Source organism: Haemaphysalis longicornis, unplaced genomic scaffold, assembly GCF_048455015.1.
Source record: "Haemaphysalis longicornis isolate Haplotype H1 unplaced genomic scaffold, Haemaphysalis longicornis Haplotype H1 scaffold_1, whole genome shotgun sequence".
Lineage (NCBI taxonomy): Eukaryota > Metazoa > Arthropoda > Arachnida > Ixodida > Ixodidae > Haemaphysalis > Haemaphysalis longicornis.
In genome coordinates this window covers 44,099,090-44,122,191 of record NW_027526203.1, presented here as the reverse complement: position 1 = coordinate 44,122,191, position 23,102 = coordinate 44,099,090, and the positions used below count along the sequence as shown (strand labels likewise).

The window sequence follows — 23,102 nt, the reverse complement described above, 5'->3', positions numbered from 1 at the left end:
TTACGAAGAACAATAAAGGAAGCACAGGCTAACGCTTAACACGTGAAGGTAGCGAACCTGTACGCAACCTTCACGACCGTCACGACGGTTTAATTGCATGATTGCAGCCGATTTGCTTTCTGCTCGCTGCCGCAACGACCCTTACTCCATCTTTGTTGCTCTAACGGTGAAGAAGAAGCAAATCGAAGAATTAGAACGAAAGAACGCAAGGCGCACACCTAAACTAGGCCCCGCAGGCGGCACATGTACCCTATGACGTGTTCTGTGTCGTTAGGGTGGCGGGGTTCCGCACCGCGCAGTTACAGCCGACTGAGTACACATTGTGATCCTGAGGTACCCGCTCGCCGTCGTAGCCGAGTGTGTAAGACGGCTGACTCTAACTCCGTTGATCTACCAGGCACAGGTTTGTAATCTGGCGGTGAAGTGATTTCTTTTCTTTATTCTGACTTTTGTGAAACGCCGCAATCAACGAATTGCAAAACATCTTCCCTGTTAAAGTATCAGCAGTTTGAACACTGCCCTTCTAATTGCATTCCCAACCACTCGCGGGTAACACATTTCTTACATATAATTTTTTCTCTGTTGAGGGACTTTATTTTAGATGGAGAAGTCAGTCTGTCAGCCAGCTGAGCTTGTTACCTTTTAAAATGTGAATAAAAAAGGGTAAGACACGCATTACACAAAAAAGCAACAGAAGCACTCAGAGACAGTACCGCACGCACGGTGCACACATGATACACGCAAGGAATCAAGTAAACACTAAAGTAGTAGGCTTCCTGGGCCTTCTCAAGCTGTGTGCAACAGCTTTTAGCAAATGAAGCTTTCTCGGGAACCACTGGGAAAATAAAGAATTGAAAATATTTTAACTAAAATCCATTCCAAGCTACAGCTACTAACAAAAGACGCTAAGAGCCTTGTAGTCAGCCCAAGTGCTGGGATCTGAGGACATCACTGAGTTTCAGGCTTGCTCCAGCACGCAGGGTCAAAATCGTCGTCATAGTAAGCTGTTGTGTATAGAAAGTATTGGGGCGAGCCGTAAAGTCCGGGCCTGCGCGAAAGTTGCCAACGTCCGGAAAAAGGAATCGGAATGGTCAATGTGAGGCATATTTTATGGCGTGTTTCCTCCAGCGAGGGCGCGTTCGTTGTTGCCAGCTCATGCATCAACACTTAGGAGTGCGCAAAAGGGTCCATCTCGCCGCGTTATTAACCGTCGGACCCTCTTTTAAGCCAGCGACTGATTGCGTGGTTCCACACGATTGAAGTAAAAGACGGATAGATGTGATGCTTTGCTTGGCGCCTCATTTAAGGCCGAAACTGAGTCATCGTAGTCACTAAACACGAATGATGCTTAGCTGGCCGAAGGTGTTAAGAGAAAAACAAAAAAAAAATGGCCGATTCCATACATCAGGGAGAATCGACGTAACGGAACCTTTCATCGTGAAATAAAATAACTTCAAGAGAACTTGCGTGTGGCATTTTTTTAGAGTGCTCCGCAAAGCTGGAGATTTTTCAAAACTATGAGCAGTGGGGAGTGCGTTGAGAAATACGAACCACCCTGACAAGTGTTCAGCGTTTAAATCTACCCAAGCGCAGAGATTCCGTTATTTCTCAACCGATGTTCTCGCTCACGCTAGAAGTCGTGTATGCGGTTCAAGGCTCCGGTGTAACTTATTTTTTTGGTGAAGGATAGAAATAAGTCGTGTGGACGAACGTGAAAAAGCCCTACTTTCCGTAGATTATTCCGCAGCGCACCTCACAGCGAAGGTGTTATTCCTGCGCGCGGGGAAGTGCGGGCTCAAGTTTATCGTTTATTCGTTCGGCGAATAATTGAACTGGGTGCTTTAAACAGCGATAGCCCGACCACATCAACGCTGCGTGACGTAAGCTTTCACATCTCCATCATCATCATCACCATCATCAGCCTGTCTACGCCCACTGGAGGGAAAAGGCCTCTCCCATTGATCTCCAGTTATCACTGTATTGCGCTAACTGCGACCAATGTACTCCCGCAAACTTATTGATCTCATCTGCCCACCTAACTTTCTGCAGCCCCCCACCACGTTTGCCTTCTCTAGAAATCCACACTGTTACCTTTAATGACCAACGGTTATCTCGCCTTCGCCCTACATGCCCTGCCCATGACCATTTCCACTTCCCATTTGTACTATTATATCCTTAACACACATTTCTTCCCTGACCCACTCCGCTCCTCCTTGTCCCTTAATGTTACACCTACCATCATCCGTTACATTGCTCGCTGAGTCGTCCTCAGTTTAAGTTTAACCCATTTAATGAACGTCCAAGTTTCTGCCCATAGGTGAGTACCGGTAGGATGCCAGTGCTATACACTTTCCTCTTCAGGGACAATGGTAGGCTGCCATTAATTATCTGAGAATGCCTGCCGAATGCACTTCACCCCATTCTTACCCTTCTAATTATCTGCCTCATGCTTGGAATCCGAGGTAATCACTTGGCCTAAGTAGATCTATCCGCTCATTACTTCCGCTGCCTCGCCACCTATCTCAAACGGCTGTTCTTCCCCTAGATTATTGAGCATTACTTTAGCTTTCTGCATATTAATTTAAAGGCCCACAATTCTACTCTGCTTGTCCAGTGCAGTAATCATGCTTCGCGCTTCGTCCCCCGAGTTACTCAGCAAGGCAACGTCATCAGCAAATGTGAGGTTACTCAGGTATTTTCCATTAACCTTTCCTCCAACCTGTTCCCAATCAAATGTTCTGAATAGTTCTTGTAAACATGCTGTGAATAACATCGGAGAGATCCTGTCTCCTTGCCTGACGCCCTTCCTTATAGGTATTTTACTGCTCTCAATATGGAGGATGATGGTAGCTGTGGGACCCACTGTAAATATCCTCTAGTATTTTTACATAATGCATAATGATAGTAGTAGTCATAGTCAAATCCATCTATATCGTCGTCTTCCTCATGCATGACTGCCCACCCAAGATCGGTTTGTCCGTACGCTTTCACATGTGTTCGAAAGTGGAGCGCGTCAACACGTGCTAGAAGCGGTGGCAACCGGGTCCGCGAACTATGCGTCTGTCCGCGATCTGTCTTGTGCATCCCCTTTGACACGCGGTCGCACATGAACTGTTTTCTTAGTATTTTTTGCCGAGCGCCGCGCGCAAGCCTGGACGATGCCAGACGCTCGCGCCTGCTCAGGTGCGCGGTAAGCGGCTGGAGTAACAATGACCCCGGGGTTTTCTGATGACGCCGCACACATTACAGCCAGCAACAACAGCTTCGCTGTTCAAAATGGTGCAGCTTGCACTACTGGCACAAGGCTGGAGAAACAGCGGAGCTGAGGGTCATTCTTGCTTTTTCGGATCTTGCTCTTTTCCTAGGTTTTTCTGGGCTCCGCACAGTTTTTTAGGTTTCGGGATCTGCTTGCTACGCTAAGCTAAGCGTTGAAGGGTGAGGGCAAGTTTACCCGGTTTTTACAAGGCCGTTCAGGTCGGTCCCCAACACTGACAGCGTATCCCAGGGGGAAGAAGCAAGGTCGATCTTCAGCTGCACTGTTTCTCCAACCTTGGGCCACTAGTGTAGCTGCGCCAATTTGTTTTTGCGGTTTAGTAGCCCAAAAAAGACTCTCACCTCTAATATGGTATATAGTAAAGGGTGCGCACACGCATATTCCCCTTGTGCTAACACTCGAGCAGGCGCGACAGCCGGCTTCACCGTTATACAACCCTTTCTGCGGTGGTGCACCAATTACGGGCAGCGCAGATTTTGTCCTTAGTATTTTTTTGCGACCGCCACCGGGCCAGGTTCAACCTTAAGCAGCCCCGCTGTTAAAAGAAAGCCGCAAAAGCAATGCAGAAATTAAAGGCGTATCTGCTGCGACAAGCAAAGCAGGCAGCACCGCTCCATGCTGCGATACCGAGAGCTTTCGCAGTGCTTGTAGACGAGAAGGAAAGAGTGGACGCGTTTATCGGAAGTTTTGCCGAGTTCTTTTAACTGCACACTCCACTGCAACATGTTTTTTATTGCAGGTCAACGATTACAACATTAACCTAAACGATATAATAGGCTCGCAGGGACGCTTACGGCTGCTTGTGTGTGTGAATCTGCAAGAATTACTCTCTATGTCCCTAAATTTCTTCTTAATAATTGAGTTAGGTCATTTATATAATTAAATTTGAATTTTATTTTTGACTCATAAACCCGCAGTTTCATAAGCAAAAAAATGACCGACTTACAATACACCTAATGTGAAAGTTGAGGTTAGCCCGAACTGCCGTCTTCTCGGCGACGGCGTATATCGCCTGCGTCCCACGAAGTGATCGCGTAATCAGCAAACGCGCGACGGCTCGCGCTAAGACTTGGCGTTCTCTCGTAGCGCGGGCCGTCGCCGGGGAGCATCTCGCGCGGCTTCAGCATACCGCCCTCCCGCTCACACTTTCGCATTACTTTCATCCTCCACTTTCATGCTTGCTTTATCTTCGGTGGCCTCTCCGTTGTCTCGGTAACAACGAGGCTGACCCTGAGAGACTACGCAAAACGAGAGCAACGGGTGCTTAAAAGCTGCTATCAAGATCATGGCTCTATGGAACTGCCGCGGTAACGCCTTGTGTTCCACTCCGCTCACCGACCACCTCGTCTTCAAAAAAAGCATCCTCGCCGCAGTCTTCTGGCAGGCAGGCGTGTAGCATCATGGCCAGTGGGCAGCGCCCCTGTGCCGCCGACGCCACCTCCGCCTCCCCCTTCTGGGACCCTCGCCTGAACCTTCTGACAATGGGCACCTTCCCTGAAGGCTACCCATTGCCAGACCGTCCGTCATCTTTTTTTAATACCATCGAGTGTCGCCGTGGTGCGGCTTTGCGTCCCACACCCACTCCTGGTGGCTGGTGGCGGGCCGCCCCTCGTCTCCAACTCACGTATCCTCGCCGAAATCTCCTCGCTGTTGGGCAGGCAAGCAGACAGGTGTAATTTGCTGAAAAGCGGGAACCCTTTTGGCAGGACAGGCAATTTCTCTAGGTAGCAGAGAGCCTGCCCGACCGCCATCGTATTCGATAGCATGAAATGCCCACACAAGCACGCGCACACAAGCGTATTTTCGCCCAATAGGGCAAAAAAATTTCCACTAAAAAATTACACCATGTCCCCGAAGGGAACTATGTGGTGATGCAAAGCATCTTGAGGCCTTCACAAGGGGGCAGGTATGCATTCGAATTAATAACACATTGAAAGCTTTACACAATATTTAAACACTATGTACATGGGAACAACGATGAATAACACATGATATGTTGCCTCGGCATATACGTTCAAGCATAACTTATTCTTGATGCTAAAATAAAATTGGGGAAATCAAAAGTATCTAACACAAACTGATAGTACCGTAAAAACCCGCGTATAATACGAGGTTTTTTCTCCACATTTTACTATGTAAAATTTGTGCCTTGTATTATATGTGGATCCCAAAGTTTTCAGCTGAAAATTTGCACTTTCGGTTTCGGTTTCAGCGGAGGGTGGGCCATCTTGCGGTGGGCCAGCTGGCTGCTGCTTCACTCAGCCGGCACCATTTTTATTGTTTTGACCACGCGAAGGATCGGCACGTTCACCGCAAGTCTATCACGATGTCGGGTGCACGAAGGCAGTATTCAGCGGCAATTAAAAGTTATTTTTTGTGCCGAGACCATCAGGAATTGCGCCGCAGGACGGCAGTTCGGCGTCACCGAAGGCAGCATTCGCGGGGGAGAAAACGACGGGTGCTTGACTGGATAAAGTCTGTGTGGTGTCGGTGGCCTGGAGCACTGTTGGGGGTTCCCGTCAGTCCTCGTGTTGGACGCCTTTCGCTGCCACTTGGCCGATTCCGTGAAGTATGGAGACAGTGCCAGCGGACGTATGGAGACAGTGTCAGCCAAAACTGACAATGACTGAAGGGTAACTTCAGTGCAAATAAATGTTTTCTGTGCTCTATACCTCGTATTATATGCGGATGAAAACTTTTTTTCTGATTTTGCTGTCCCCGAAATACACCTCGTATTATACGCGGGTCCGTATTATACGGGGGTTTTTACAGTATATACGGACAACTTTAAATTACATTGAGGGTTAGAATAGGAAGAAAAACTGAGGGGTTGTGCGACTACACACTATGCGCAATATTTGGTGGCGCTGTCAGGCGAGTGGTAAAAATACCTTCAGACTCAAGGTAGGCCACCATAATCAAAAAAGAGAAATTAGAGTTTTGAAGCCCCGGAACCGGTTCGAAACGGCTGGTTCGATTCGTTCCGGTTCGGGTTCAGTTCCAAAATGGCCGAAAAAATACTGGTTCGGTTCAGTTCCGGTTCCGGGTAAAAATTCGGGTTCGGTTGCTGTTTTCGGTTCGGTTCCGGTTCCGGTTCGACACCCTGAGTCAAAGGCTTTCTCATAATATATATGAAGGCTAGATATATTGGTTGCGTAACTCCCCGCATTTCTCTATCACCTGATTGATCGTGTATTGAATAAGATGTATTGTCGAATAGCGTTTACCAAATCCTGCTTCTTTAGGTTGAATGAAAAATAAGGTGGCCGTAATTCTGTTAGAGATTACCTTGGTAAGTACCTTGTAGACAACTGACAGTATGCTGACCTGCCTGTAATTTAAGAAGTCTTTCATGTCATTTTTCGTATAGATTAGGATGATGTTCGCGTTTTTCCAAAATTGCAGTACACTCTCGGTAATTATCATTGTTTATACGGGTTCGCCAGTTTTTCTAGTAAAATTTTCTCGCCATCCTTAAAGATATTTTCTGTTACCTGATCCTAAGCACGTGCTTTGTCCTCATTTTTTTCAAAGCCTTCTTCACTTCTTCGGTGGATCCTGATGGATGCCTACCTCCGAATAATTACTCGTGATAAAAAGAGCAAAGTGTACAGCTAACTTCGTGTAATCGTCTGTAAGAATGGTTGTTGCAAAAGTCCTCGGCGCTACATCCCTGTTACAGCTGATGGATGTCTACCTCCAAATAATTACTCGTGATAAAACGAGCAAAGTGTACAGCCAACTTCGGGTAATCGTCTGTAAGAATGGTTGTTGCAAATATCATCGGCGCTACATCCATGTTACAGCTTGATGATCCTGTTGTGGACCACAACAGGCCCTCCGGCATAATTTAGTCTCAAGGATTACAGCAGCATCAGGCATATACTATTTGTATTCTTCTGTCCACGCAGATATTTTCTTCTATTTCTACAGATGGGTATGATACCATCATTTTTTGTAATTCGTCGGTAACCCCTAGTGACAAGTTCTTATGACTGCTTGCCTTGTACCGTAGCCCGAAATTTTCCCCTTCTAAAAAAGACCTGTATTGGGTCTTGCCAGGCTGAGTTTGTACCTTGTCTTGACTGGGATGTCACCACTTCCTTCCCTAGTGTAAAGTGGTTAAGACAATCACGCACGTCGATGACTACTGGGTGTTCGTTGATAATAAAAAGATGTTTGGAAAGTGCTGGCTTTGACGTATTAAGTGTATTATAAAGTCGTTTCATACAGGTGTATGGGATCCATGAAACGCTGAATGATAATTCTTGACCTTGGAGTACTTCCTCTTGGACACCACGCGTGTTGAGCTTACACGCCTCGTTATTTGAACCAGATCCTTCCTAATCAGTCCACCCAGATTGAACTACCGAAGCGTGGGATCATGAAGAATATTCCATTAAATTATGTGAAAGAATCTGCCTTTCACAAAGCCAGCCTTGACGGACAGACAACTCGGCTGACAGCCGCCAGCTTCCCTTTAAAATTAATTGCACACTTCTTTCACCGAGAGTGCTCCGAAACAGGTGAAAAATGAACCTTGTAGAAAGGACGCTCCAAAGAAAAAATAATGCTAAAACGAACTACAGCCCTTCACAGTCAGATGCTTTCAACCAATGTAAGAAAGATCGGAAACTGTGCAAACATGAACACGTTATTGTCGGCGTCTAACAAGATATTAAGCCCTTGCAACAACCGTTGCCCTCGTCACGATTGAAACGTGCAGCAAAAAAAAAAAACCATCGCACGCTCTGCGTGGCTCCTTCAGACGGCGTGGTGTAAGACTACTGTATCTGTTTAAAAAATGGGGCAGAAGGGAGGAAACCTTCATGGTAGGGTGCGCGAGCATGGCCAGAACGTTGAAAAATCACCCCAACAGTCACTTCGGCATTCGCTGTAGATATTGGGGTTGCAATCCTGCCCTACGTGGATTCTTCGTAATTCGCCAAAGCAACAACAAACTCGCACTGCGGATCGTTAAGCCTGTGAGATTAATTGCCGTAAAAACCCATGCGTAAGCTGTCGGTATGGGCTGTTCACAAAGCAATTCCCTTTTTGTCTGGTAATCATACCAGCAGTGGTATTTCATAATGTGTGTGTTTCTCCGCTCTTCTTTTTTGCTTCTTTAGTTGAAGCTGAATGCTACGTATTTCAGTATTGTTTCGTAAAATAAACACCATTTGTTAGTGAGCCCCTTCTTGCGGTTACTAGTCGTGCGTCCGTGCCTTTTTTTCGCGCCGTACCGATGTCCTGGGGATAATTTATAAGCTGGAAATTGCTCCTGACTGTAAAAGAAACCTACCGCACCAGCCTAGAGAGATAAGTTGCTTCGACGTAATTAAACTGCCATGGGGCGAAGTGGAAGAACAATTAGGCCTAACAAGTCAGTCATCGATCAGATCAGACATTTCAGTAGAACGGGGCACAATATTATAAGAATGACATATTTGGCGCCAAGTGGGCACAGGGTTAATTTAGGCACTCAATATTTTAAGCCCAGTAGTCTTCAAAGAACTCCATCAGTTACGGAAGGTGCAAATTAGGCATTTATGAAGTGTCGAATGAAATCTTGGGCTATAATTCTACCTTAAGCACTACACTGATCACGAGGGTTAGTGGACAAAAAGGTGCGGTCGTTTCTGCGCCCGTACCGACACACAGTAAGGGCCCCATGCAATGATTGCCGTTGGTGTGATCCAAAGTGCTGTCTCTGTCGTTACAGTGTCCCTGGACCCGACGCCAGTGCTCATCCCGCTGCTGTCCTCGATAATCTGCTTCCCCATCATTGCCCTGGCTGTGATCTGCGCTCTGCGCTACAGGGCCCTGAGGATGCGCCGCAAAGAACACCTGCGGAGGCTGCGCGGCGGAGGGTACGCCTTCGCTCGCACTCGTCCTAATATCGCTGGCAGCACCCGAAGAATGAGTGCAGACGCCTGTGGCCGCGGAAAATGTGCCGGAAACAATTTTAAACAGAAGGAACAAATATCCTTTACAGTTCCTGACGTTGCAGGGAACTGGTAGAAAAATTCATTTTTAGTGCTCCGGGTACATGGAATCTCCGCTTTTTAAAGGAATTCAAGTTCTGCGGTTGTGCACGCCCGAGCAAGACCAGGCAGTGTTATAATGTGCGCCGCATTGTAGCGCCACGGATCAATTTAGCCATCTGGTGAATTTTACACGTTCGCTTGAAGCTCGGCACGGGGACATTTTCGTACTTGACCTCAACTGGGCGCCGTGACAATAACGGAACCTGCGCACCCCTGAGGAGGGGCCTTAGCTGCAGAACGCAATGCCTGCACGCCAGTGATCCCGCATCGCGACAAATCTTGCCACGTGCAAAGGTTTACACGGGCTACCTACGAGCATGCGTGGTTACGGGGCCTTTGTGTTACCCACGTTTTTTGGGTTATTATTAGATGCGACGCATCTCTTGCTCGGGGGTATGTCCCTCCGTCGTCGGCGGAGGGACATACCCCCGTTCTCCTCCGTTCTTCTCTCCGACAGCTGTGCGCAACACTCTCACTCCGTCTCATTAACATAATAACAACAGCTGCTCACGCGCTTCGCTCCGCTCTCGTCTGCTCCGGCGTGCAAGTGCGCGCATGCGCGACTCTCCTCCGCTGTCTCCTCTCCTTCAGGCGCTGTGAATATAAAGGGGGTAGCGCGTTGCGGCGGTTCAGTCAGCGCTCGCGATCCACTGACCGTGTACTTCAGCGACCACAAAGCCGTCGTCCTCAAAGTGAAGTGCAACCGCTGAAAATGGCAACCAGTCTCGCTCTCTCAGTAAAAGAATGAAAAAAACGCCCATCTTTCCTGCGTATGAGAACACCCGCATGTGATGGAATGCATCCTACGCGTTCACAACACGTTCCACGCGATTTAGAGAATCAACCCAATGGAACCACCAATCGAACCCCCCCGATGCGTCGCATCACATCAGGATTCCCCTCGCGGAAAGATGGGCGTAATTTTTTTTAACAGCTGAGCTGTTTAGCCCGACCAATATCCATTCGTCTCACCCAAAAACCTCGAAGTGTGAGGGAAAGTGCGAGGAGGCAAGGAGCCCCCCAGCAGGTTTTGGGTGGGCGCGTATCAAGGAATAAATGTGTTTGGGGGGGTCCCGAGTTTGCGCCATGAAACCGGCTACCTAACCACTGGGCCACCCCAAAGGCCCGAGGGGTGCGGGGTTAGCAGCGGCGAGCAACAATATAATGTGAAGCCAATGGGAAAGAAAAAAAACCCTCCCTGGGGTCGGAATTGAGCCGTGGTCCCTCGCGCCATGAGGCCCAAGTCTATCCAACTGAGGTATCATCGCATCCCGGGAGCAAAGCATTTCCTTTGGGTTCGTAGCACGGGCGTCGGTTGTAGACTGTGACGCGGATTCTTGCGAGGGCCACTTTGGGAGATATGTGAAACCTGCGGACGAAATAATCCGGGCATGTCAGTCATGGAGAACTTTCAGCGCCAAATTCGGAAGCTAATGGAAGGTGAACCACCCGGTTTTCCGACGAAGGGAGAGAGGCCGCTAGTTCTGCTGTTTCTCCAGCCTTGCACCACTAGTGCAAGCTGCGCCAATTTTTTGCACTATTTGTCTTCCCTCTTTTGTAGATTTTTCATCGAAATCACAAGAAAACCCAACAAACAAACAGCTGTTACTAATCTGCTCTGTGTGCGCGTGTCGACGCCGCGAGCGAGCTTTGATTGTGCACAGCATGACTGCACGCCGAGAAGCTCTCCACATAGCATGGATACTGGAAGGGGACCTCCATTTCATACATGGGCCTCCGAAAATACGGCTTGGACAGAACACCTTCAAACAGCCGTTGTTGGCGGCGGTTGACTCATTAGGAAGTTTTAGTACAGCTTTTGTTGGCTTAGCGTACGTGAACGCTAAATTTTTCGTCACGCTACGACAACAACCCGAGGAGAGTTTTATTAAAGCGTCTCATCGGTTTTGCGTAGCGACGCGCTAATGCTTACGACGCCACCTCTCGAATAGATTGCAAAATGACTCTCCGGCTGACCTGCCAGCGGAGTGCCGGAGTTCCCGGACATTGCACGACTATCGAGACAAGTGCAAACAAACGTTTTCCCGCGAGTATTGAATGTAAAAGGTCCATAATTTGATATTGTTATTATCTCAACTGAATACGCTTCATCAAGAAAGCGTTGAAGCCTCGTGACACTTATTTTGTGCAATCACATAGTACACCCTGAACGAAATGTCCGGGTTTTACGCATACACTTTACTGACTTCAAAACAATTGAGAGATGCGTTTCAAACGAACACAACGTCACAATATGGGGGGAAAGTCTTAACCCCAATTAACAGGTGATGTTTTGCCTGTCCTGCCCGTCGTAAATTTGGCCCTTACTTACAACATACACACACACCTACAGCATACAACCTGCAACATACACAGAGGTAAGTTGTCCATGGTGCAGTGAAAGAACGACAAAACCGAGACCGCGGCCAAGGCTCCCCGAAACAGGGGTGATCGCTTCAATGACCCCGGAATCTCTACACGATGACGATACTGGTGATAATTGTAGGACTTCTCGACGCTAAGTCACAGATCTGCCTAGAAGAAGTTGGTCGTGCACACGTGTTTTCAAGCACGTGGGCCCCCGTTTTACTATCTTTGCGACGCTTGAATTACAGCGCGCTCGGCAACAGGTCCTGATAAGCCAAGGTCAACTCGAAAATATTCCCAAGTTTAGTGGCTCGTAGCTGGAAGCAACGAATGCTTCTCAAGACGGTGCACAACACGCATGGTACTAACGATGACTCTTTAGTCTCATAGGTGACTGGATCTTGTCGGGTCTCCCGCTAGCGAGAAATTGTTGTTGGGATGAAGAATTGTTCCGCAATTCTAATATATGGTGTTTCTGTCTATAAGGTTAATCCTTACGAAGCGGTCGGGAAATAATTTTCACTCTTTCGTATCCAGCGGTACATCCGCCGTTGCCAAGCTGGGGACGGCCTGAAGTCGCCAAGGCGAGGAAGACGACGAAGCTGTGTGTAGAGTTTGGCTAAACGTTTCCATAGATTCAGTCTTGCAGTAATTGTCCTGAAAATGGTATCGCACAACTATCAATGTCTTGGAATTGAGGTAGTCCTAGTGGAAATCATCTAGTGGTATACTCAAACCAGCGTTGGGTTTGATTTTCGAATAGGGAAGAAGTGATTATCAGAGGTTCTCAAGCTTTTCCAACATCAATGAGATATTGGCGGTGAGCGCGACCACGGGCGGCGCTGCGAAGAGCGTCCCCCTGACGTAAGCTTAGAGGTTCTCGCATTTCTCGTCTGTGAGATGATGCTGAGGTTAGGGAGATCTCATGACACGGAAGTAGAGGCCAGGAGCAAGAAATCGCGACACCGGTTCAACGGATAAGGAAAACGAAAATTTATGCAGGACGGCAAGTTGGGGCAAGGGCAGACGCTAACCAGGAGACGTACACTTAACAAAACCTACAAGCGACAGTTGGACGGGACTAAAGTAATGTAAACAGTGACTAATAGTCCCACACACAAAAGTACGATTTAAGGTTCTCGCGACTAGAGAGAGTCTCACCTGGTCGCTGCACAGGGATGTCGTTGCGAGCTTGAAAGCACGAGCGATGCAGATGTCTTTAGAAGTAACAGCCTGGATCAAGGCGCAGCTGCTGAGGAAACGAAGGCCAGGTAGAGAAGATACTGTGGCATGGTCTGGGGAAGAATACGTGCACTGTAGGAAAGGCCACGGCCGGGGGTTTGCCAGTGGCGACGTGGTGCCTCGACGTTCTATAGCCACGGTCGAAGAACACCTGGTTCCTCGCCGTCCTGACCACAGACTTCGAAACCATCGAGACCGCAAGGCAGCCCATCTTACGAGCCCACTTGTTCTTCCTCGTCTTGGTCTTCCTTGTTCCGGTCGCTGCTTTGCAATCCACAATGACAATAACTAACGGCGACACCTTGAACTGGTCCTTTTCCTTTTGATTTTGGGCACCTCACCACAGTCTGCTTCACTCGGGCTCGCTCTCCCTTCTGTTTCTTGGCTCTCTGTATTCTTTTAATGCTTGTCCGCACCATATTTTGCGTGTGCGTAAATTTTTTATAGTAAAAGACTTAAAATCGCATACAATAGCTCTAGGCGTGAGCAAAAGCACAGTTTTTGGTACCGCTCCCCGGAAGAAACATTGCCGGCGTCGCCTTCTTCTTTGCAAAGCTGGTCCTCTGCGGAGCGTGAAGAGTCAGAACTAGGCGCCAGCCTCTGCACCGAGCAATCTTTCAAACAAAGGAAACAGGCAGCTGCTAATAACCGACATAAGCAAAAATGCAAGGCGAAAACAAATTGTAGGCCTTTGGGAATATTGTCTTTGGCGGAAGGCATTCAGATTCCTGGTACTCGAATGTAAGAAGATGATAATACAGTGTTTGTAACCTTGCTGAACGCTCGAAAGCTTTGTATAACATCATTTTACGTTGTCATTGCAAGAGAGTATGCCCACATGTACTATGGGGCGCCAAAAATGTGTTGAGATCCAAATAACAGACTGTGTGTATACGCACCTGCAAGATGGACGAAGAGGGCAATGAAAAACGACTCGTAGAGCACACAGGCTGTCATGAATGGTAGCCAGATCCGCCAAAAGAGAAACAAGTAGCGCCGTCCAAATAGGCGTGCATTTGTAGTTAATTGATGGTACAGCATGGCGGACAGGCTCATGAGAAGGATGCCTGCGCCCCGCCCCTGTGCAATATTGAGCTTGAATGGGAGTATGGGTGACTACATTTTACACGCCGGCCAGGATGGCTTTCGAGTACTATACATGGTGATCCAAGAGAGTGGTGATCCACCTCAACGGTCCGAGGCACGTTTCGTCATTGAGACGGGCAGTCTACACATCGTCCACCGGCGCTAGGGCAAGCAAGAGAGACATCCCCGAAGGGTGAGACACAGAGCAACGAGCCGCCCGGCGAGAAGAATCCCTCTTGAATTTGCGAGGTCCCACCTGCAGGTTACACTCTGCTAACCCATCAGTCGCACGGGCTTGAACAAGAACGCCTGCCTCTAAGGCCTCAAGGACCTCAGACCGTCTTGCAAGGTTCACCCGTAGATCGCAGGGGGGGGGGGGGGGGGGGCGCCGAAGCAAACCCACCAACCCATTCGCAGAGTACCAACAAGTCTCCTCTCAAGGTGTGACGGAGAGACGGAAAGCAAAACCGCCCGCCTCTCCCGGGAGGGGGTGTGCAGACCCACGGTAATTACCCGGGCTGCTCAAGGATCGATGCCTTTTTTTTCCACCCTGCGACTGCCGTTCAATGCCGCGCAGCGAGTGGGTGACCCCTATTCACCCCCTAGCTTCACCCCATTTCGGAAGTTCCGCCGTTTTCCAGCGGGTACCTCGTGGAGGTTGGGGCCTCCCAGGAGGGCCAGTTCTACCACCCTCCGTAACTCGGCACTCGCGCTCACCAGAAGCAGGGTTACAGGGGTATGCCAGCTCCCCCAGCGATATGGACCAACACTCTTTGGGACCCCGCATGGGTTACAGAGGTGTGCAATTGCCTCCGGCCCGTGTCTCCATCATATTTAAAAACCGATGAGACACCAGATGTGTACTGTCGAGTGACGTAGTTAAAGGCAACGTTGACACCCCGGCCTCCTCCCACGCTGGATTACAGGAGCGCATTACTGCTCCCGGTCATTGGGTAAATCTGTTATCCCTGCTTCCGCGCGGATTAACGAGAGAGTCATAGTTACTCCCGCCACAAAGTTCCTGCGTTTTTGCAGCCGCCCCTTTCCATAGGGGCGATTTCCCGTGCAAGCCGGGTGAACTTCCCAAGCGTTGTAGTCCCACACTAGGGCCGAGCGCCAGGCCGGGGAGTCGCTTGTACCTATTTTACCGGTAGGTGCCCGGTGCCACCAAGGCACACGAATGCACATGGTGCCTTCCACAGCCACTGTGGATGCTCAACTCGCAACCGCCTGTGGCAGGACATGCCGCCAGGCTATTTCACCCCCGGCAATGGTGCAGCACGGCATGATGGCCGCCCCCCCCCCCCCCCCCCCCAGATGGACAAGGGTCAGGGGCCCCTCGATAGGGTAAAGGCAGCTTTTCAGGCGTGGTTTCCCCTTTCAAGGGTCCGCACTCGACCGGGGACGCCTGTACCCATTAATGAAACCGGTGGGTGCACGGCAGTACCAGGATTCGAACCCAGTACCTCCCGCATACGAGGCGAGTGCTGTACCTCTGAACCATCGCTGCGGTATAAAATGTTACGACCCCTTCCACCGGGGCATTTCCCGACAAAATCGGGTAACTTACCAAGAACGAGATCCCCTGTGCAGGAGGTGCCTGTACCAATTTTTTCACTGGTTGGTGCCCAGCGGTACCGAAGTACCTGGCACATTCTCGTACCCCATGGTACAAACCGACGTGGTGGAACGGTTTTCAGTACACTGGATCCCCCGTACGGGGGGGCGCCTGTCCCCATTTTTATTCTGGTGGGTGACCAGCGGCTCCAGACGAACCTACCTCGTCTGCCGGGGTGGTAGTGCGTGTCCAAGCCTTTCATCCCCCGCCGATACAGGCGGGGGCTTGTACCTTTTGAACTGGTGGGTGCCCAGCGGTCCCAGACCCCGCCAGAAGGGGTTCGAGGAACCTACCACATGCTCCCAAGGCTGCTTGAGGACAAGCTCCAAGCGTTTTTTTCCACCGTCGAGACAAGCTACGGTACGGGGACGCTTGTACCCTGTAAAGAAACCGGTGGGTATCCGGCGGCACAGCATTCAAACCTAGTACCTCCCGCTTACTATAACAATGTTTTACTACTCGACCATCGCCGTCGGTAAGGTTACGACCCCTTCCACAGGGGCATTTCCCGACGAAGGCGAGTAACTTCCCAAGCACTGAATCTCCTGTTCAGGGGGTGCTTGTACCGAGTTTTTATACTGGTTGATGCCCAGCGGTACCGAAGTGCCTACCACTTTCTCGTAACACAGTGATACGGTCCGGCGCGGTAATACGGTTTCCAGGAACCCCGCAAGGTAGGCGGCTGTTCCCACTTCAAACTTGTAGGTGGCCAGCGACTGAAGTCGGGGAGCAGCAGCCTCCCACGTATGCCGCAGTAGTAGACCGTGTCCAAGCCCTTTATCCCCTGCCGAGGCAGTACAGGGGGCGCTTGTACCCTTTTAACTGGTGGGTGCCCAGCGGCTCCTCACCCCACCCGAAGGGGTTCGAGGGACCTCCCACATAGCCTTTCACGTCTGCTTTTGGTCAAGCTCCAAGCGTGTGTTCCACTGCAGAGACAAGCTACGATACGGGGACGCTTGTACCCTTTAAAGAAACCGGTGGGTATACGGCAGCCCAGGATTCGAACCTGGTACCTCCCGCTTACGAGACGAGTGTTTTACCACTCGACCATCGTCGTCGGTTAAAATTCATGCGTTTTTCCAGCCGCCTCTTTCCATAGGGGCGATTTCCCATGCAAGCCGGGTGAACTTCTCAAACGTTGTAGTCCCACACAAGGGCCGAGCGCCAGGCCGGGGAGTCGCTTGTAACTATTTTACCGGTAGGTGCCCGGCGCCACGAAGGAACACGAATTCACATGGTGCCTTCCACACCCACGATGCACGCCCAACTCGCAACCGCCTGTGGCAGGATGTGCCGCCAGACTCTTTCACCCCCGGCAATGGCGCAACGCGGCATAATGGCCGAGGACCCCGCCAGATGGACAAGGGTCAAGGGCCCCTCGATAGGGTAAAGGCAGCTTTCCAGACGTGCATTCCCCTTTCAAGGGTCCGCACTCGACCAAGGACGCCTGTTCCCATTAAAGAAACCTGTGGGTGCCCGGCGGCACCAGGAGTCGAACCCAGTACCTCCCGCATACGAGGCGAGTGCTGTAGCTCTGAGCCACCGCTGCGGTTCGGTGTGAGACGTAGTCGGTGTGACGTAGGTGGTCGCTGTGACGTAGGTGGCTCGGTGTGACGTAGATGGTCGGTGTGACGTAGGTAGCTCATCTGAAAATAGTTCCATAGGGGATAGAAGGCCATTTTGTGCCCCAAATCTCATTTAAAGTGTACATCTGAGGCGATGGGCTCGTTTTTCAGAACTTCAATTGATTCCAGCGTCTGGAACCCTAACGTAACTTTCTATTTTGTGGTGGCTGCGACACTGACGAAATCGTGTGTGCTGCATGGAGTTTACAAGGATCGGCTTTGTCTACAGGACAAAAACACTTGGGGCGATTAAGTCTGCTTACATCATTGAATGCAAAAACTTTATGGTAAAGGCAATCGTCTAATTGGTCAGGGCCACGTAACCGGAGCCGCCATCTTTTCTGCCCAGAACCTTTGCGTGGGTGTGTGGGGTTACGGGTCAGTTGTACTTGCAGCCAAATGGGAATTGGTAACTTGGACCAGCGATTCGTACAACAGATTGTCATTGACAAATTAGCTCGGCTGGTTTCGTTTCCTGTGCGGATAATATTCCGAACTATTTAGGGAAAACCTACGATACTGTATTGTGGTGTCTTTATGAAACCAGCACGAGGCTCACAAGATATAATGTTTTCTCATAAAGCACCATCATTGTAATTGAACGATCCCTTTAAAGGACATGCAACAATTCCGAAACCCTACCCGCCGCGGTGGTTCAGTGGCTAAGGCGTTGCGCTTCTGAGCGCGAGGTCGCGGATTCGATTGCCGGCAGCGGCGGCCGCTTTCCTGATGGAGGCGAAAAGCAAAAACGCCTCTGCATACGACATTTAGGCGCACGTTGAACATCCCCAGGTGGTAAAAATTCATCCGGAGCCGTCCACTACGGCGCGCCTAGCTGCCTGCGCTGCGTCGGCGTGTTAAACCCTACAATCAATCAATCAAGTCAGAAAGCCGTTGAGAACTCCATAATGAGCAGATGCAACCCTGCATTTATTGCCGCATCATGTAAACCGCACGGTACAGCGCGATGTGCCAGTGAAATATCGGCACGGCAGATGCGCCATGATTTGACTTTCAAAGAACGTGAGTAGACTAAGTCCACTCTAAAGCCGTGTTTCGTGAGGGCTAGCCGAACAGAAGCTTGGTTAACACCCTTGCCCGTCACCGCGAGCACGTGGATTTCATTGCCGTCCCTGGCACGCTTTTAACGCGTAGCGCTTTTTACCGAGTACCCGCTCAGCCAGGACCGTGCAACGGTCTGCATTCCAACAATACTGTAGATTTTGCAAAAGTTCGCCATATAATCGTGATAACAGCGTAAATGGAGGTAACTGGTCGCACGAAATTTTCGAAAACTAAAAAATAAAAAAATATATATAAAAATTACGGAAAATTCCGAACCGTGTAGCACCCTCCACTTCCACAACAATGCAGATTTTACGAAGTCCCACCTGTTATCGTTATAATGGCGTGAAAGCAGATAATTGGTCCAACAAAATTTTGAGAAAGTCGAAAATATTAAAAATAAAACAAAATTACGGAAAATGTAAACCCGTATATCGCGCTGCATTTCCACAATAGTGCATATTTTGCAGAAGGTCCACTTGTAATCGTTATATTAGCGTACATGCCATGATTGGTTGAAATAAACTTGGAAAGATCCCAAATACTAAGAAAAATAAAAACAATTCTGCAGAAATTCAGACATTTGTCTACTAGTACTTAGCAAATATGTTGTTTGTGGATGCTATCGTCCCCCTAATCTTACCACACGCTTTTCAAATGAATTACACGATGTTTTAAATAAGCTGCGCGTACGGTTTCCGGCTGCTCCTTTACTACTTCTTCGTGACTTCAATTTCCCTAATGTGTCATGGTCCCCTCCTTTTCCAACAATATCACCAGCCTCGCCCGAGAGCACGTCCTTCCTTAACGTGTGTTTAGATTTCAACCTTATTCAGCTAGGTAATACACCTACCCGCTCCAGGTTAGCTTCTTCCACTGTTTTAGATCTGGTACTAACCACGCATCCTGAGCTAGTTAAGTCCCTTTCCGTTATACCGGGCGTGAGCCACCATTTCGCTGTTCACTTTAGCATGACGAAAACAGTCGAAAAAACTGAAAGTACAAAATTTTTTAGGGACTACAAAAGAGCTGAATATGCATCAATTATTAATGAGCTTCAGTGTTTCCTGAGCGATTACTATCCACATATTGCGGAAAGGTCTGTCCAAGAAAACTGGAATTTGTTTAAATGCAAGGTACAAGAGCATACTAACCGTTACATCCCGCTCCGCAGAATTAGGCAAAATACAAAATCACCGTGGTACACGTCCACGCTAAACCGACTACTCAATAAAAAACGGATCTTTGGACGAGCAAAACAAACAAACAGCGCTGAAAGATAGTCCGCTTATCTCCATGTAGCTGACGAATACGCACGCGCACTATCTTCCGCAAAAGAAAATTACTATCAAGAAACCCTTCCTTCCTCGCCACTAACCCGCGGAAATTTCGGCAGACCATCAGCGGAAATGAAAAAACGACGATACAGTTAAACCAAGCTAATACCTGTGTAACCAAAGAAAAGTGTTGTGCCGTTTTAGGTTCTGTGTTATCATCTTCGTTTGTTAAAACAGCAGCCCTTTCTTTTCCTGATATCCCAGCCGCGAATTTTTTTTCCGATGGAACTTATCATATTTTACTGTGACGGCATACAAAGATTAATCGAAAACATGAAATTATCCACATCTCCGGGTGAAGACGGCATTTGTGCAAAGTTTTGACATAATACCTCTGTATGTTTATCTGTTCTTCTATGTGAGCTTTTTGCGCAGTCCATGGAAACTCATTGCCTCCCGGGGGACTGGAAAGTGGGAAAAGTGGTTCCTCTTCAGAAATCAGGTAATGCTCATGACCCCACCAACTACAGGCCCATATCATTGACCAGTCTGCCATGTAAGCTCATGAAACACGTCATTTATTCCCACGTCGTCACTTTTCTAGAAGATAACTGTTTTTTCAGCAATCAGCATGGATTCCGCAGAAATTGTTCATGTGAAACCGAGCTTATCTGCTTTACTAACGACCTATTCCTTGCTCTTGACGCTTCTTCTATTGTTGACTGTATTTTTCTTGACTTTGCCAAAGCGTTTGACACCGTATGCAATAAACTACTACTGTTGAAATTAAGTAAACTTAATCGTGATACCCACATTATAAAATGGATCGAATGTTTTCTCACAGATCGCTCCCAATTTGTAACGGCTAATGAATGCAACTCCCCTTCCTCAACCGTAACTTCTGGCGTCCCGCAAGGATCCGTTCTTGGGCCGTTGCTGTTCCTAATCTGCATTAATGACTTACCTAATAACATTTCATCTAACATAAAGTGGTTTTCTGATGACTGTGTGATCTACCGTGAAATTAAATACCCTGCTTACCTACTTACTCTGCAGTTTGATCTTGATAACGTTTCTCCTTGGTGTAATACCTGGCTAATGAGCCTTAACACTTCTAAATGTGAGATTGTGAGAGTTTCACGCCGAATCTGCTATATTTCTTGTGACTATGTACTGAATAATTCTTCTCTCAGCAAAGTTACCTCTTACTAATATCTTGCTGTTACAATTTTTGGCGACCTTTCCTGGCAGACTCACAGTGACAATATTGAAAATAATGCTAACCGTACGCTCGGCTATTTACGACGTAACTTCTCTCTTGCTCCGATGCAGTTGAAACTTCTTTATAAAACGTTAGTGAGGCCCAAGCTCGAACATTCGTCATCTGTGTGGAATCCACAGGTTAACATTTATATTGTCCCGTGACATTACCGGGACACTATGTCACGGCACACCTAGGCGGCCAATGCCCCAACATGGCTGATCACAGAAGACGACGAGGACGACGAAGTGGCTGGCTCGCAGCAGCATGATGAGCTCGGTGAAGGTGAATGATGTGATGAGAATATACAGCGAAGCTCTTGCCATCACGCATGTAAGGGATGGGTTTGGTGAGCTCCGGCCCACAGCAGCGACGCACCCACAAAGGAATGATGAACCGGTGAGGGCTTGCTACCACGTCGGACTACAGGGCTGGGGACACGTCGTCGTTGTGGTCAGGTCAACGGTCGTCGTCGGATCGGCTCGTCACGGGCTGGGGACACGGGGCGGGGGGTCATCGTCGAGTTCTTGTAGCGGTGGGGCTGGGGCTGCCCGACGCGGTTCATGCATCCTCGATGATGACAGCGATGCCGATGTGGTGCGAAGCTGGGCCCAGGACGGGGATGACGACCCGCACTCTCCACCAAATGTAACGTGGCGGCAGAGACAATGACTCGAACGATGGTTGAAGGATGAGGAACGATCTATTTACAGAGTTTACAATGCGGCCATAACAGCACGCGCTGCGAGCCAGCCACTTCTTCGTCGTCCTCGTCGTCTTCTGTGATGAGCCATGTTGGGGCATTGGCCGCCTAGGTGTCCTGTGACATTATCATAGGCTTAGAATCCATTGAAACTCGCGCCACACGCTTCATTTTGTCAAATCACTCCGGTATGGCAAGCGTAACTCACATGAAATCAACTTTGAATCTGCCCAGCTTATCACATCGCCGTGAAAGTTCACGCCTGTGCTTCTTCCACAAGATTTATCATTCTATGCCTTCGCTAAGTAACTCGCTATTTTCGCCGCCATCCTACCTTTCATCCAGCAGCGATCACCACTTAAAGTTGGTATTCCAAGCAGCCCGACAAATCTTCATTTTAACACATTCGTGCCCACTACAAGTTCACATTGGAACCACCTACCTGCTTGCATCGCAACAATCATCGACACGACTAACTTCAAGATGACCTTACACGCGTACCCGTTTTGATGTTGCTCCATTTTGTTCTATTGTTTGTAAAACGTTTTTCACCACTCTTTTCTTTAATGCATTGCCTTGAGAGTAAACAAATAAATAAATAAATTTATGCATTTATTTATTTATATAATCAATTAATTAATTAATTAAATAATACTGTGCCGCTTGTCCTGAAGGTTAGTTCTTTACACCCCTTTTTTGTTTGTCTAAATCCTGTCCGACCAATTACGTCAATTTACGATATTGTAATGCGCACAGGGGGAACTTTTACGAAATCTGCATTATTGTGGAAATGCAGGGCGTCACACGGATCGCCATTTACGTATTTTCTATACGTTTCTTACTTTTCGAGTTTTTCAAAATTTAATTCGGCCAACTCTCTCGTGTAGGCTAATATAACGATTACAAGTGGAACTCCCGCAAAATCCGCATTAGTGTGGAAATGCAGGGTGTACACGGTTCGCCATTTCCCGTGATTTTTTTATTTTTGTGTTTTTTCAGACTTTTTCTCGACCAATTATCTCCATTAACGCTACTGTAACGATTGCAGGTGGAACTTTAGCGAAATCTGAATTACTGTGGAAATGCAAGTCGCTATACGGTTCGCCATTTTGCGTATTTTTCTGTTATCTCATTTTTCATAGTTTTTCAAGATTTTGTTCCACTATACTATAACGCTACTATAACGATTTGAGGAGGAACGTTCGCCATATCTTCATTATTATGAAATGCTGGGCGTTACACGTTTTGCCTTTTTGTGTTTGTTTATATTGTCGTTATTTTATAGTTTTGCAATATTTCGTGCCATCAGTTATCTCCATTTATGCTATTATAACGATTTAAGGTGGAACGTCGGCGATATCTGCATTTTTGTGGAAACGCAGGGCGTTACACGGTCCTGAGTGTGCGAATACTTGGCAAAGACAGCTACGCATTAAAATTACGGAAAATGGCGAACCGTGAAACGCTGTATATTTCCACAACAATGCCGATTTCGGGCATATTTTACCTGAAATCATTACAATAGCGGAAATGAAGA

The 23,102-nt window shown here is 48.4% G+C and overlaps 1 protein-coding gene across 1 annotated transcript in view; it reads left to right on the top strand.

Annotated features, from left to right (window-relative positions):
• LOC144176050 (uncharacterized) overlaps positions 1-23,102 on the top strand; it is a 152,467-nt gene that overhangs the window by 110,527 nt on the left and 18,838 nt on the right. Inside the window, exon 3 of the mRNA XM_077705174.1 lies at positions 8,997-9,144. Within this exon, the coding sequence (XP_077561300.1) occupies positions 8,997-9,144 (148 nt within the window). The remainder of the gene's footprint in view (positions 1-8,996; positions 9,145-23,102) is intronic.